The sequence below is a fragment of the Magnolia sinica genome, chromosome 14, assembly GCF_029962835.1.
Source record: "Magnolia sinica isolate HGM2019 chromosome 14, MsV1, whole genome shotgun sequence".
NCBI classification, from domain to species: Eukaryota; Viridiplantae; Streptophyta; class Magnoliopsida; order Magnoliales; family Magnoliaceae; genus Magnolia; species Magnolia sinica.
Genome location: NC_080586.1, coordinates 77,958,464 through 77,975,157, shown reverse-complemented (window position 1 = coordinate 77,975,157; position 16,694 = coordinate 77,958,464). Strand labels below are relative to the sequence as shown.

Sequence of the window (16,694 nt, the reverse complement as noted above, 5' to 3'; positions counted from 1 at the left end):
GAGATGGACGAGTGGCAATACAATCAAGAATAGAATTAGAAATGAATGCATTCGAGGGAACTTGAGAGTAGCACCAATAGGTCATAAGATGAGGGAATGTAAATTTAGATAATTTTGTCATGTGCAACGGAGACCAAGAACTGAACCAGTTAGAAGCAATGAGTTCATACAAATTGTGAAGGCTCTAAGACGGCATGGGGAAGGCCAAAAAGGACATTCGTGATGGCAGTAAGAAAAGACTTGATGAACTATGGCTTAACTGAAATGCCCTTGATAGAGTGGAATGGCAGAAAAGGAATCATGTAACTGACCCCAATTAGTTGGTATAAGTTTTAGATGATGATGATGACGACGACTATAGATCAATTTGATAAATTTAGTGTTTCTTATTCTTATCAGTAGTAATTCGATAGTTCTCATTAAACAAATAGATTTGCTGATTAATTGCGGCAAAATAAGTCATATCTGGTAAGCATACATCATGAAACGAAACATACAAATATAGATGAACCCAGTTTATCAAATTTCACCCAACAAAAACGAGTCATGCCATGGCAAATTGTGAGAGTAGCCACACACAGCCAAACCCAGCCCCTTGCGGGCTATCAAGCAGTGGATTTGGGCTGAGGTCAGGTATTGGTGTGCCCATATCCGGACCACCTGACTGAGGGAATTGGATTCTGATTGTGTCCATGGATTTTAGTAGCAGTTTCAGATGCAACTCACAAAGGGACCTAAACCAGTAGGCGCACCTCATACTTGTCCAGAAACATTAGTCTTGGTCCCATTTCAGTTTCTTGTTGATTTCAGACTGAAGGCAAATCATACTGGATGATATTTAAAACCATGGCTGTACTGAGTTCAGATATGGTATGGGTAGTATATATTAGATATTGAATGAATCGGTTAAGATTCAGATATCCTTTCTGGTCTAGTTTTGATCACAAATTATAATTCAAGATCAGATTTGGATCCAAAATATGATCGAGAATTGTGTCTGAACTCATGTTCGGGTCTAGTTCCAGGTTCAGGCCCATGATAGAAACATGTCTTCTTCTCTTCTTCTTTTTTTTAGAAAATAGTCATAAACTCATGTACACTTGGATTGAAGACTTGCGAAGACTTGATGACTCGATCCACTCATCAGGTCTTGATTCGAGTAGGGGCTCAGCTAAGTCAAGGGAAATTACTCAAGTCATGCTAAATCGGCCATATTTTTTACGCCGACTCTGTTGGACATGGGCCCATGGGGCGCACCTGTGGGCAACCACTAGTGGGTAGGCCCGTCCTCTAGACAATCTAAACCATGAATCAAATCCAAGGCCATCTTTACCATAGAATCAGAGGGGTAATAAAATCTTATCTGCTTCCACAGTGGTAGGCAGACTGCTATACGTAACCCATCCATCATCGGCTTTGTAGGAAGTTCCAAAGATCACGCATATCTGTTAGATCCCGTGAGCCCACCCATCTAGGCCGACTTTCATCATGGTGCTGAACTGGATCAGACTCGGGCCAAATCCAAATCAACTTAGGTGAGTCGGCAATCCATGCAGGTTCCTGACCTAACTTGATTTCTATCGGATCTAAAACATTGGACCCAATCAGACACGGTTATAATAGGGTCCAAAACCTGGATCTGTATCTTACAAATCAGGTTGAATACCGACCGTACCCCCACATGTCATCTGTGTGATATACTAATTATTCATAAGAAGGCTGACCATGAACAGGCCCTGGCACAAAGGTCTAGCTAATCCATACATTAGGTGGGACACATGCTGTTGCAAAAAATATTGATTTTAATAATAAAATAATACATAATATAAAAAGTTGTTTTGAAAAAACACTTTTTTGCGGGTTTTTTTTGGAATAGTCCCACACGGAAAAGAGAAGAGAAAAACCTGTAGTTTATATAAAGGATGTGGAGTATTAAAATATTTACCTACCTAGTCCATGGACTATGGACCTTGCGAGTTCCAGTGCTACGCACTGGAACACCCGCGCGCGCACTCGGGCTCGGGCTCGGGCTCGGTCTTGGTCTCGGACTCAGTCTCGGTGCGAGGGCGTGGGCATGTGAGGCAGTGTGGTTGTAGAGGCGCTAGTGGCGCACTTTGCACTTCGCACGTCCGCATCGTGTCGCGGAGCGACGACTAAGTGACTATGGCGGGTAACTGGTTAGCAAAGAGACTAAAGGACTAAGAGAGAAATTTATCAGTATAAATAGAGGGACTGAAAAGAATTGTTACAGCAGAAATGTAACAGCTGAGCCATTAGTGCAAGGTCCAGCTGTAACTGCTGCATGGCTAGCCCAACAGCTAGAAAACGGCTAGCTGTTGTCTCACAACAGTCAGCATGCAGCAGCTTAATGGTCCATGCACAACAGTCAGAAAACGGCCATAAAACGGCTAGTTTTCCAACAGCCAGAAATGGCTTAATGGAATTTAAGTCTTTGGACCATAACCCCCTAGCCACCATAGCCTATAAAAGGAGGACCTGGATGGGTTTCCAAACCATCTCAACTCACTCTAGCAAACCCATACGAACTGAGACAGCCAGCCCCTCTCCACTCATATATTCTAGTGTTTCCAGCAACATAGCAAGGCTTAAACCTTAGCTTGAAGAACAGACCAGCGGTGTGGTCTAGAACGGTTCAACTGAACCAATGGCTGAAGATTTGAACTAACCTGTGCAGAAGTCAAAACTCTTTTTCTCTTCTTTTCTTCTTCTTTTGGGATTTTTTCCTTTATACTGTAATACTGTCAGGAAGTGTGTAATTGAGTTCCATTTGGTGGGCCTTCGTGTTTGCTAAACGCAGACCCACACCAGGCTCATCATATCCTAGAAGCTATTTGCCTATAACTTACCAGCATACTCAATTCACTTGAGTAGGGGCAAATAACGCTTTAAGGACAGCGTTTCAAACGTGCTTCAGCCTGTCCTGATTTCTGATTATTTTGCACTTTTCGGTTTCCACATTATACAGAAATACATTAATCTGTATATTTTCAATAATCTTAAAGCGTTATTTACTGATGGAAGCCGATAGTGTTTCATCCATCAAGTTGATGAATTAAGACTTGATACGTCTTGATCGGTTCGATGGAACCAATTTTACAAGATGGCAAAACAAGCTGAAATTTCTCCTGACGGCGCTAAAGATCTATTACATATTAGATCCAAATTTGCAAGCACTACCTGAAGAATCTGACAATGACACACCTGAACAAGTAGCTGCCCGCACCAAAAGAGTCGAAGATGAACTCTTGTGTCGAAGACACATTCTGAGCGCTCTCTCCGACCACCTGTACGATCTGTACCAACAGACGTCATCAACAAAGGAGATCTGGGCCGCTTTGGATTTCAAATACAAGGCTGAAGAAGAAGGTACCAACAAGTTTCTCATCGCCAGGTATTTTGACTTCAGCATGGTAGATAATAAACCGTTGTCGTCCCAAATCCAAGAACTGCAGCTAATAGTAAACAAAATCAAAGCGATAAAAATCGATCTTCCTGAATCATTCCAAGTCGGGGCTATAATCGTCAAATTGTCACCGATGTGGAAAGACTATAGAAAGAAGTTGCTGCATAAAACCAAGGACTACACACTGGAACAAATCCAGAAACACCTCAGGATTGAGGAAGAATCCCGTAACTGCGATAAAAAAAATGATAACGGGAATACCTCGTCCAAGGTACATGCTGTAGAAAACACTAATAACAAACATCCCGAGAAGGACGATTCCCTAAAACCTAATAAAGGGAAATTCAAGAAGAACACCCAAAAGAAGAACGGAAAGTTCAAGGGCCCATGCCATGTCTGTGAAAAAACCGGGCACTATGCTCGAGTATGCCGCTATCGCAAATCTAAAAAAGAGGCAAGTGCAATAGAAGAAGGCGATATCGTGGCTATGATCATTGAGGTGAATACCATCTAAGGTAAAGTTTCAGGTTGGCGGTATGATACTGCCGCTACTGTACATATGTGCTACGACAAATTAGCCTTCAAAACCTATGAGGAATTGACCGATAGTCAAGAAGTCCAAATGGGTAATGAAGTCCGATCGAATGTCGTCGGCAAAAGGATTGTCGAACTGATATTCACTTCTGGAAAGAAAGTGATTTTAACTAATGTACTGCACGTCCCAGACATGAGGCGAAACTTAGTTTCTGGGGATCTTCTGGGAAAACCAAACATACGAGTAGTGTATGAGTCAGGTAAACTGATTCTATCCAAAAATGAAAATTTTGTTGGAAAGAGATATGCTTGTAACGGAATGGTTAAGTTTTCTCTGAATGAAAGTAGCACTTTTGCGTATATGGTTGAATCCGCTGGACTGTGGCATGATAGACTAGCCCATATATGGTATAGTACCTTGAAGTTCATCGCTAAGAATGGTTTAATCTTATACACAGATAATGAAACCGAAAAATGTGAAGTGTGCATAAGATCGAAAATGACAAAGAAACCTTTTCCAAGTGTTGAAAGATCGTCTCAAGTATTGGATCTTGTGCACAGTGATATCTGTGAGTTAAATGGCATTCTTACTCGTGGAGGTAAACGGTACTTCATTACATTTATAGATAATTGCTCTAGGTATGTGTATGTGTACATATTAAAGAGCAAAGATGAAGCATTAAACATGTTTAAAAGATATAAAGCAGAAGTAGAAAATCAACTGAATAAGAAAATAAAAATTCTCCGTAGCGATAAAGGAGGAGAATACTTCTCCAATGAATTCGATAACTTCTGTGAAGAACATGTACTGATACATCAATGTACAGCGCCATACACACCTCAACAAAATGGTATAGCTGAAAGGAAGAATAGAACATTAGTAGAAATGGTCAACTTAATGCTGATAAGAGCAAAGTTACCACTAAGTCTATGGGGAGAGGCACTGCTTGCAGCATGCCATATAATAAACAGAATTCCATTTAAAAAATATAAAATATCTCCATATGAAACATGGAGAGGTAGAAAACCTAACCTAGGATATCTAAAAGTGTGGGGGTGTCTTGCATATTGCAGAACCCCTGATCCAAAAAGAACTAAGTTAGGACAAAGAGCTATTAAGTGCGCCTTCGTAGGGTATGCATAAAATAGTAAAGCTTATAGACTTCTAGACATAGAGTTTAATACAATAATAGAATCAAAAGATGTTGAGTTCTTTGAAAACTCACTATCCTTGGAGTCAAAGGATAATGAAATTCAAACTCCTAATAGAGAACCAGATAGCACAGCTCCACAGATGGTGGAAGCTCCTATTGAGCCTTGTAGAAGTCAAAGGACAAGAATAGAGATGAGTCTACGAGATGACTATATAGACTCACAACATGTCATTTTCCATCTTGTAGAAGGAGATAGAGAAAATGTTATAAGAAAAATACCTATAGTAATGACTATAGAAGATGATCCTAAAACATATAAAGAGGTCATATCCTCTAGAGACTCAGCTTTCTGGAAAGAAGTTATAAACGATGAAATGGAATCTATACTATCAAATCAAACATGGGAACTAGTTAACTTACCTCCAAGTTCTAGACCCATAAGTTGTAAGTGGGTATTTAGGAAGAAATATCACACTGATGAGACTATCCAAACCTTTAAAGCTCGACTAGTAGCTAAGGGTTTTAGACAAAAAGAATGGATAAATTACTTTGACACATACTCTCCTGTAACTAGGATAACATCCATTAGGATATTATTTGCGCTAGCTTCCATACATCATCTTCACATCCACTAAATGGATGTAAAGACTGCATTCATGAATGGTGACCTCAATGAGGAGGTATATATGGAACAATCTGAAGGATTCGTTCTACCAAGAAATGAAAACAAAGTATATAAATTAGTCAAATCATTGTATGGATTAAAACAAACACCAAAACAGTGGCATGAGAAGTTTGATTCTAAAATACTTTCTCATGGTTTCATGCATAATGTAGCTAACAAATGCATATATTCTAAAATAGATGGTAGTTACATCGTTATTATTTGTCTGTATGTTGATGACATGTTAATAATAAGTAATAAAATGGAAGGTGTAACTGAAACAAAAAAGTTTCTATCTTCCGTATTTAAAATGAAGGATCTTGGACAAGTTGATACCATTCTTGGTATCAAAGTTAAAAAACATTGTGGGGGCTATGCTTTGTGTCAATCTCATTATATTGAGAAGATACTAAACAAGTTTAACCATCTAAATATAAAAGAAACAAAGACCCCATTTGATCCAAGTATCAAGCTAAAAGAAAATACTGGAAGAATAGTTGCACAATTAGAATATGCAAGTCCTATAGAGAGTCTTATGTATGTTATGCAATGCACTAGACCTGATATCGCATATGCTGTGAGTAAACTTAGTAGGTTTACTAGTAACCCCAGTACTGAACACTGGAATGCAATAAGTAAAGTCCTTGGTTACTTAAAAACAACCAAAAACTTAGAACTATTTTATTCAGAGTTTCCTGTCGTATTGGAAGGATATACCGATGCGAGCTGGATATCGAGTGCAGGGGACAACAAGTCTACTACGGGGTGGATATTCACCCTAAGAGGTGCAGCTGTATCTTGGGGATCCAAGAAACAGACTTGCATAACGCATTCGACTATTGAGTCTGAATTTATAGCCCTGGCTGCAACAGGCAAAGAGGCTGAGTGGCTAAGGGATCTTCTATTAAAAATTCATTTCTGTGTAAAGCCTATATCGGCTGTGTCACTACATTGTGATAGTGAAGCCACATTAGCTAGATCCTATAGCGGCACTTATAATGGTAAGTCTAGACATATTAGTCTTCGACATGATTATGTCAGACAATTGATTCGAGATGGAATCATTGCTATTTCTTATGTGAAATCAAGCAATAACCTGCCAGATCCTTTCACTAAACCTCTACCGAGAGAGGTAGTAAAGGCTACATCTAGAGAGATGGGGTTGAAATTCTTCAACCAAAGTTCCACCAGTAATGGTAACCCAACCTAAAGTCAAAAAATCTCTAATTTTGGGTTTAATGGGTAAGAACAAGTCACTGATATGTGGAAAGTTTTCAACACTAAAATTATAAAACCTCATCCATAATAGATAAGTGTTGAGCGTTACGATAGAGGGTTAAGTCTTAGAACTCTTAATGAAATCCAGTCTATAAGGACAAGTATCTTATAGTAACGGAGACATTAGAAGGATTTCACCTATATGAACGTAAAGATGATGCCGTCTCTCATGAGAGTTAGGAGTTTTCTCTCGGGATCGTTCACGAATTAGGATAAGCACATGGTCATTAATTGTGCTGAGCAAGATTGTGGGAACTCTAACAAACACATAGCGAATATATGTGTGGTATTTCCAATTCTGTTATCTAGGAATAACTGGTTCAAAGCTGCAGCTACCAGTCATTTCGACAGAGTTTTGAAATACTTACACTAAGGAAAGATTAAAATCGAAAGATATCTTTCTTTATGCATATAAGCTGATTATTCTAGCAGTATTGTTTAACCGAGAAAATAATTTTATAAAATCAAGTGGGGGATTGTTGCAAAAATTATTGATTTTAATAATAAAATAATATATAATATAAAAACTTGTTTTGAAAAAACACTTTTCTGCGAGTTTTTTGGGAATAGTCCCACATGAAAAAGAGAAAAGAAAAACCTGTGGTTTATATGAAGGATGTGGAGTATTATAATATTTACCTACCTAGTCCGTGGACTATGGACCTTGCGCACTGGAACACCCGCGCGCGCGCTCAGTCTCGATCTCGGACTCGGTCTCGGTCTCAGTCACGGGCACGGGCACGGGCTCAGGCTCGGTGCAAGGGTGTGGGCATGTGAGGCAGTGTGGCTGTAGAGGCGCTAGTGGCGCACTTTGCACTTCGCACGTCCGCATCGTGTCGCAGAGACGTGTGCGAGTCGCGGTGCGATTAAGTGGCTATGGCGGGTGGCTGGTTAGCAAAGAGACTAAAAGACTGAGAGAGAAATCTCTCAGTATAAATAGAGGGACTGAAAAGAGCTGTTGCAGCAGAAACTGTAACAGCTGAGCCATTAGTGCAAAGTCCAGCTGTAACTATTGTCTCACAACAGTCAGCATGCAGCAGCTTAATGGTCCATGCACAACAGTCAGAAAACAGTCATAAAACGGCTAGTTTTCCAACAGCCAGAAATGGCTTAATGAAATTTAAGTCTCCGGACCATAATCCCCTAGCCACCATAGCCTATAAAAGGAAGACCTGGATGGGTTTCCAAACCATCTCAACTCACTCCAGCAAACCCATACGAACTGAGACAGCCAGCCCCTCTCCACTCATATATTCTAGTGTTTCCAGCAACATAGCAAAGCTTAAACCTTAGCTTGAAAAACAGACCAGCAGTGTGGTCTACAACGGTTCAACTGAACCAGTGGCTGAAGATTTGAACTGACCTGTGCAGAAGTCAAAACTCTTTTTCTCTTCTTTTCTTCTTCTTTTGGAATTTTTTCCTTTATACTGTAATACTGCCAGAAAGTGTGTAATTGAGTTCCATTCGGTAGGCCTTCGTGTTTGTTGAACGCAAACCCACACTAGGCTCGTCGTATCCTAGAAGCTATTTGCCTGTAACCTACCACCATACTCAATTCACTTGAGTAGGGGCAAATAACGCTTTAAGGACAGCGTTTCAGACGTGCTTCAGTCTGTCCTAATTTCTGATTATTTTGCACTTTTCGGTTTCCACATTATACAGAAATACATTAATCTGTATATTTCCAACACATGCTAATGAGGAAAATGATAGTTAGAAAGAAAATTAAAAATATCAGTACATGTATATGGCCTACCTAATGAGAGGACCGATCTAGTACTTGGACCAGGGCATGCTCACAGGAGCTCCACATGCCGGCCAATCCATATGGGTCCCACCGATTAACGGTTTGGATCACTTAACTCGGAAACGGATCGGCTACTCACCCTACTGCCAGTGCTCTGTGCACCCCACCATGATGTGTGTGTTTCATCCATGCCGTCCACACATTCTTCCATATCATTTTATGGTATGAACCCAAAAATAAGGTTGATCCAAATCTCAAGTGGACCGCACAGTGTTGATTGAACGGCCACCATTAAAAACTTCTTGGGGCCACGAAAGTTTTGGATCAAACTGATATATATTTTTCCCTTCATCCAAGTTTGTATGACCTGCTCAACAGGTTAGATGTCAAATAACCATTACAGTGGGCCATAGGAGGTTTTTAATGGTGGACATTCAATCACAACTGTTTTCCCATGGTGTGGTCCACTTGAGATTTAGATCTACCTCATTTTTGTCATCAAGCCCTAAAATTATCATTCAAAATGGATGGACGGCGTGGATAAAACACATACATCATGGTGGGGTCCACATAGCACCGACCACTAGCCACCTGGCTGGTGGCAGCGTCACTAGCCAAACCGTGTCCACTTAACTGGGTCAAGCAGTGGATGACGCCGCATTGAAAACCCAGAAAAAATGACTCGTTTGGAACCAAAAAAAGCGACCTAAACCAGTCCGTACAGGTAGACCCAAAATCCGAGAACCTAGACCGTATATCTGATTGAACAAACCGAAAGCTTTTAAGATTCAAGATAGGATGGTCTTGATCCTTCGATCAATGGCTTAAGTGTTGAATAGAAAATTACTGTAAGGATCAAGAAGACAGAGTGCGGCTAGAAAATTCCAAACGTGTCCATGGTTCGTTGATCCAGGCCGTTCGATGTCATGGAGCCCGCCGTAGATACATGTTCTGTGTCCATCTACTGAAGCTCCTACCCTCTACAGATCTACAAAGTATTCATGATTGACCCTCTACAGATCTACAAAGTATTCATAATTGAGGAGACGTAAGAAGGGCTAAATATCGAGGGGCTAAGATCTTCTAATTAGGAAAATTATCATGGCATCCCTATCCGCGATGCCGTCCATCAGATCAGCAGACAGGACCACCGAAGCAGGCCCTATATGTCCAGGAAATTCAAAAACTAAAACAGAATCCAGATCCGAATGGTGCCGCGATGCTTCCAGGCCGTACAAATAGGCCCATAGCTTCGTGATCGGGACCGTCCATCTGAAGAGCCCCACACAGAATGGTAAATGCCATGAAATCTACCCGATCGGAAGATCCTAGCCATGTAATATTTCAATTCCTTAAAGATCCGTCACTGTCCTTCGTTGTTAGCAATCTATGTGAAGGTCAAGGATCGAAGGGTTAAGATCATCCAACCCACTTTATTTGCAGTGCATACCCCATCCACGGTGGGGTTCAAGAGAATAGCTGTCTCGATCATCAAAGCACGACGGCCCACTTTTACGGGCACCGCGCAGAAATGTGAATCTGAAAGAGGAGATTTCGTAAACCCGCACGCTCGTGTATAAAGGAGCTCATCTACGACGTGCCATACGTGTGTGAGATCTAAACCGTCCATCAAGTAGGTCCACCGTGCAGATGCCCCCAGAAACCAAGAGAGCGTTAAAACCAAAGGATTAATGGATCGGCCCATTTTTTTTGGGGAGAGTGACCTAAACGGTGTAATCCATCTGATGGACGGCCTGGATCTCGCTGGCTGGAGAGAGAGAGAGAGAGAGAGAGAGAGAGAGAGAGAGAGAGAGAGAGAGAGAGAGTTTGGATGAGTAATAGGCGAGAAATTACAGAGGAAATCGGTGTTTTCGAGGCCTTTGGCACCGACGAGAAGAACTTCGAGCGTTCCTGCAGGCATCTTCTTTCAGAGAGAGAGATTTTCGAGGAAAAGGGAATGTCGAGTCTTTAGGATTTTAAAAGGGAGGAAGAAAGGGTATTTATAGTTAGGAAATTTGCTATTTTCCGCTTTGTATTCTTTTACGCGCGAAACACGAGCGTCAGACACACCTGCCGAACATGCACGTGTGTCGGATCTGGGACCCGGTCAGTAGCCATTAGCAACTGGATGGTGCTGTGTGGGCCCACCATGATGTATGTGCTTTATCCACACGGTCCATCCATTTTTCCAGTTCATTTTAGGACATAAGCCCAAAAATGAGGCAGATCCAAGCCTCATTTGGACCATAACAGCAAACAGTCGTGATTGAGCGGCCACCGTTAAAAACTTATTGGGGCACAAAAGATTTGGATGAGGTTGATAATTGTGTTTTCCCTGTTCAGGTATGTGTAATCTAATCAAAAGGTTAGATAGCAAATAAACATCAAGATTTTAATGATAAGCGTCAAATCAACATTATTTGATAGCAAATAAACATCAGAGTCCTCCATGCAAGTTTTTAATGATAGGCATCAAATCAACGTTATTTTATTACGGTGTGGTCCACTAAGATTTGGATCTTTGTAATTTTTTAATAAAAGATAAGAATTTATTGATAAAAGGCAGTAAGAGCCACCCACTAACTACGAAACTAAAAATAAATAAATAAATACAAAGCTTTCCATAATGTTAAAAAACACACGGCCCTTTCCCCCTCAAGGGGCCATAACGAAAGAGGATAAAGAAAACTACAGTAGAAGAAAAGCTGGAATTTCTGAACCCCAGTTGTTTCTCTTGTCCCTCACATAGTCTAAAGAACAGCTAATAAAATGGAAAGCCACTTTCGTTTTTTCCATTCCCTAATTCGTGTGCCCTGTACAGAAGAGTTTATCAAGAGAATGAAGAATCTCTCATGAAATATCTGTCAAACAAAGGATGCTCTCTAAATTTGAAAGAAAATAACAATAAATAAACAAATGATTCATAGATAGAGGAGGGCAAGATCCGACTCGACTCATCAGATCCAACTCGACCCAAACCGAAAGCCAAGGTCAAGTCAGATCGAGTGGACCCATTTAGATCCGAAGTCCGACCGAGTCGAGTTCAAGTCACGTAGCAACTCGATTCGATCCAAAACCAGATCTGATCTAGAATTGGATACTATAAAGTCAATTTTTTTCCTTTTTTTATATCTACCCTTTATCTACCTGAATCTTAACCCTACCCGAGCCGGCAGCATGTTTTTTTTTTCTGTGTTGATTCAAGCTTGGAACTTCGGGTGCAGCCATGCAGACTGCCGGTGGCCCTCCCTGGCTCAAGACCTTGGGTCCAGCCGTGCAAGCCACTAGTGGCCCGCCTTGGATTGGGACTTCAATAGAAGTATAGGACACAACTTAGAAATCCGGCCCAAGGTTTCTAACCCTAACCCCATCTAAATTCCTTTTTGCTCAGCCCACTATAGGATTCAATTACTTGTTATTTCATTCATTGTTTGATTGATTTTATTTATCTCAAATATATTTTAAATATGTAAAATTAGTTATTTATTAATTTAAGAAAGTTACCCTTAATTTCTCCATCTTTTTTACAATTTTTTGAAATTTTTTTATATTTTTTTAATTTTTAAAAAAAAAACAAAAACAAAAGACTCTATCTGAATTGTACCCAACTCAATCCGACTCGGTTTCCCTAATCGAGTCAGACTCAGTTCGGGTTAGGCCAACCACGAATCGGTTTGGATCGAGTCAATCCCGCTGGACTCGGTCCCGAGTCGGGTCATGTAGTTGGCAAAACCGAATCAAGTCGAGTTGGACCTAACTCGTTCTGACTCAACTCGATCCCCACATCTATCCATAGATTCTTCCTCTTTAAGTCACAATGGGCACACATTTGGCAATACTATCCATCATTTCTTAAGATTTTCAAATATAAAGATTATGTTTCTACTTACAAAAGCTACCTCCTTGGGAGAGGAATACATTAGGCCCAAACTGCTTCGTGAAAGGAGACAAGTAAAGAGACTTAATTGTGAAATGACCAGCTTTGGTCAACTTTCGGATCATGGAGTCTTTAGCTTTGGGATTAGGAAGAATCTCCTACAACAAAGATAACATGGATGTGAATTCCTAAAACTCTTCATCAAAGGAATTCCTTCTGAATTGAGGAAAATCCAAAATCCTCCTTTGCCATTATTATAAAAGCAATCGTTAATAAGAAATACCAAAAAGAGAGGAAGGCATCAACCAACTCAAAAGCAACAACACCCAGATCCATAGCTCAAGTGGTAGATTGAGTGAAAGATACCTTGTTTCAACACTGAGCTCTTGGTATTGATCCCTAGTGGGGGTGGCTAACAGTGTAGTGTCAACTGACAATGGGGCGTACTAACAAGCTAACAAAAAAAAAAAACTTAAAAGCAACACACCATTGATCAAACCAAAATCTAATTTTATTCACATCTCCTGGGGAAAAGGAAACATTTTCATAAATATAAGGAGACAACAATGTTTCTCTGCGGATATGAGGTTCTGTACATGGAGGATTCATTCATTGCCATATTTGGCAGCAATCACCTGTCTCCAAAGACTATTATTTTCAATCCCAAATCTCCATATGCACTCAGCAAAAAGGCTTTATTCATAAACTCCCCTAAAATGACAACGAAAAAGTGGATAAAACACATACATCATGGTGAGGCCCATAGAGCATTGTCCTGTATACCTCTTGGCAGCATCAGTACTCAATCCACATCCTAAGGAAGCAGATTGTCAAGAGGCCAAGGGGCCTACTTGATGTATATGCTTAATCTACATGGTTCGTCCATTTTACTAACTCATTTTCTGACGCTAATAAAAAAAATGAGGCAATCTAAAGCAAGAAACAGGAAACGGTAGAGATGATTACGCTTGCTATTGAGAACTCCCTCGTCTATGATGATGTTTATTTGCCTTCGTGGATGTTTATTTGCCTTCCAAACCTATCCACAAATACACACAAATCAAGATATAGGAAAATCACAAGCATCAACTTGTTACTATGAAGATTTCAACAGTAACCATTCAATTCTCCTCTTTTATTGTACTGTGATACACTTGAACTTTGGATCTGTAAAAAAGGATGGATGGCTTGGATAAAACACATACATCACAATGGCCCCATAAAACTTGGAGATCGGGTGTCTAAGTACTCTACGTCTTAGATACAAATGGCATTTCGTTTCCCTGTAAAGCTATGTACAAGGAAGTGGATTGATCCGACACGGCATGGCCCAGTTAACTTTATACCTGTCCTGTCACTTGGGATGGTTAGTGGCTATTCTAATGGAGAGTTATAAGCTATTTAGTACCCTAGCAACATATGACACTTGATACTCGGACACTCAGAATTGCATATGTACCATAGCTTTTGAGTCGACTTGTCGTGGTTCGATTTACAAATTCGGTCATGTGATAGATGCGGGTGTGCCATAATCAAATGTGTAGCTCAATTCAAACCAAACAACTATAACCCCAAGTGTTAAGATAGGCAGCTATGTAGTATGTAATCAAGATTGATTAAGATCAGTTGCCTATTCAGCCACTTGCACAGTATGCTAAAGCGATCAGGCAATAGTCAAAAGGTAGGATTCATCCTCTGATAATGGGTTACATATTTGCATTTTGTACAAAAGGACTTTTCGATAAAATAAAAGAATGGCAAGAATGAAATTCTTACAATTAATCATGAAGAACAACTGCAAATTTTTATTTTTTATTTTTAAATAATAATCTTATAGTTGTCACAAAAAACAGTTATAAAACACATTCCTTGATGAAGAATTCTACTTGATACTTGAACTGAATACAACATATGACCGTAAACTTGAATTACAACTAGGATTTAATAGCAACTTAATTATCGCTATATATTACACTAAGGAATGTAAATAGCAGGTAGAAGTAAAGGATTACACTGTGGAATGTGATTGACCGGTAAAAGTAAAATATTATATTAAGAAATGTAAATGACAAATAACTAAAAGGATAATCGAAAAATATATTTAGTTTGGTTTGATTTGGTTAATATAAGACAATTTTTTCTACTGAATTTCTTTGATATTTATAGCCTTAAGTTGATCATGTGGATGCTTCCTACATTTTAATGGTTGTTATAACTGTTTCAGCACTACTAACTTTACAAGTGTCTTCCACGTTTTAGACTTCCTTTTAAACTTATCACATATCCTCTAGGCCTTTTTGGTGACTCGATTACATTTCACTTGGTTACTTGGTCAACCTCTCGTATGACTCTTGGCTACTTGGTTTATTTTTTAATTCCTTTAAACAGTCACTTACCATATTATCCTACCAACTATGATTCCTTAAAGTATTCAAATGATTCTTACCATATTATCCTACCAACTATGATTCCTTAAAGTATTCAAATGATTCTTGAACATCCTTAGCCTACTTTATATTTTTTTATTGTTATAACATCAATCATTTTCATTTTAGTTTTTCAAAAAAAATTTAGAAATATAGTACAAAGTAATTAATATATGAACACATTATCTTTTAGTCATATCCCAAATCCATATTTCTTAAACTGTCTTGACCTCAGATTGGGGGACTTTTGTTTGTTAAGATAGGTTCATTAAATGCCTTTTAATTTTAACATCCAATCAGTGTCCACCAATTGGATAGTCACATGATTAAGTAGCATTATTCTGGACTTGGCCATAATTCGGACAGTTTATTTTAATTATTTGCCACGTATGCAATTTTAAGGTAATTTTTAAGTGCTCGAGTATGATGCATCACACGCTACCCCACTATGAAAGTTGTTTTCCTTCTTTATACAGGGGAAAATGAGACATACCGGAATATGATAGATGCATCTACCCAGCGTACACGTGGAGTGGATATTCATGAATCGGTACTGTCCATCTAGCGGTTCCTACCATGGATGGAAAATATGTCAAATAACAAACGAATCGGATAATCCAGTCGGTATAATCAATGGCCTTTATCTGAGCAGTAAAAAGCAAAAGCTGGTTAACTGTAGAAACACGGAGGGAAAATCTAGAAAGATTAGATGCTATGATTGCACAAAATCTATGATTGTTTATTATGATCATTAAAAAAAACGACCGCTGAATGGATGGACGGTCCTGATTGATAAGATTCCCTTTGGTGTGTACGGTGGAAATAATGCTCTTCCACGCCCTTGTACGGGGAGATGATAGGCGTGGTGGGGTGGGGACGCGGATTGGCTACTAACCCCGCCAGTAGCCGATGGCCACTGGTCGGTGTGCTCCGTGGGCCCCAACATGATGTATGTGTTTCGTCCACGCCGTTAATTCATTTTTTCAAATCAATTTATGATATGAGCCCTAAAAAGAGGTAGATCCAAATCTCAAGTGGACTACGTCATGGAAAACAGTGTTGATTGAGCGTCCACCGTTAAAAACTTTTCGGAGGCCACAAAAGTTTTGGATTAAGGTCATATTTATTTATTTATTTCCTTGTAGGTTTTTAATGGTGGACATTCAATCACTACTTTTTTCTGTGATGTGGTCCACCTGAGATTTAGATCTGCCTCAGTTTTTACATCAAACTTTAAAATAACTTGGAAAAATAGATGGACGGCGTGGACGAAACACACACATCATAATGGGGCCCACAGAACAACGACGACTAGCCACCTAACTAGAGTCAGCGTCACTTACCAAACCGCGTTCGGTGTGGTGGGGCCACAAGAAGCAACATATGGCAGAGGTTTTTGGGACGCGGATTCGGTGGTGTGGTCATGTGTTGTGCGCTGTGGGGCCCACAGTGCTGAATTAGTATATATCCACACGGCTATCTTCTTTGATCCATGGTATAAGAAGCTCAGGCGGACCACACCACTAGAGAAAGTAGAGACAGTGACGAAGGGAATACAAAAATATTATTTTGATCCATAACGTCTGTGGC

At 39.8% G+C, this 16,694-nt stretch overlaps 1 protein-coding gene across 2 annotated transcripts in view; it reads right to left on the bottom strand.

Annotated features, from left to right (window-relative positions):
• The window catches only part of LOC131226314 (elicitor-responsive protein 3), a 60,255-nt gene extending 49,441 nt beyond the window's left edge, over positions 1 to 10,814 (bottom strand). For both annotated transcript variants that reach the window (XM_058222124.1, XM_058222125.1), the window contains exon 1: positions 10,656 to 10,814. In XM_058222124.1, coding sequence (XP_058078107.1) covers positions 10,656 to 10,722 — 67 coding nt within the window. In that variant the 5' untranslated portion in view covers positions 10,723 to 10,814. The remainder of the gene's footprint in view (positions 1 to 10,655) is intronic.
• Between the last annotated feature and the right edge of the window lie 5,880 nt (positions 10,815 to 16,694).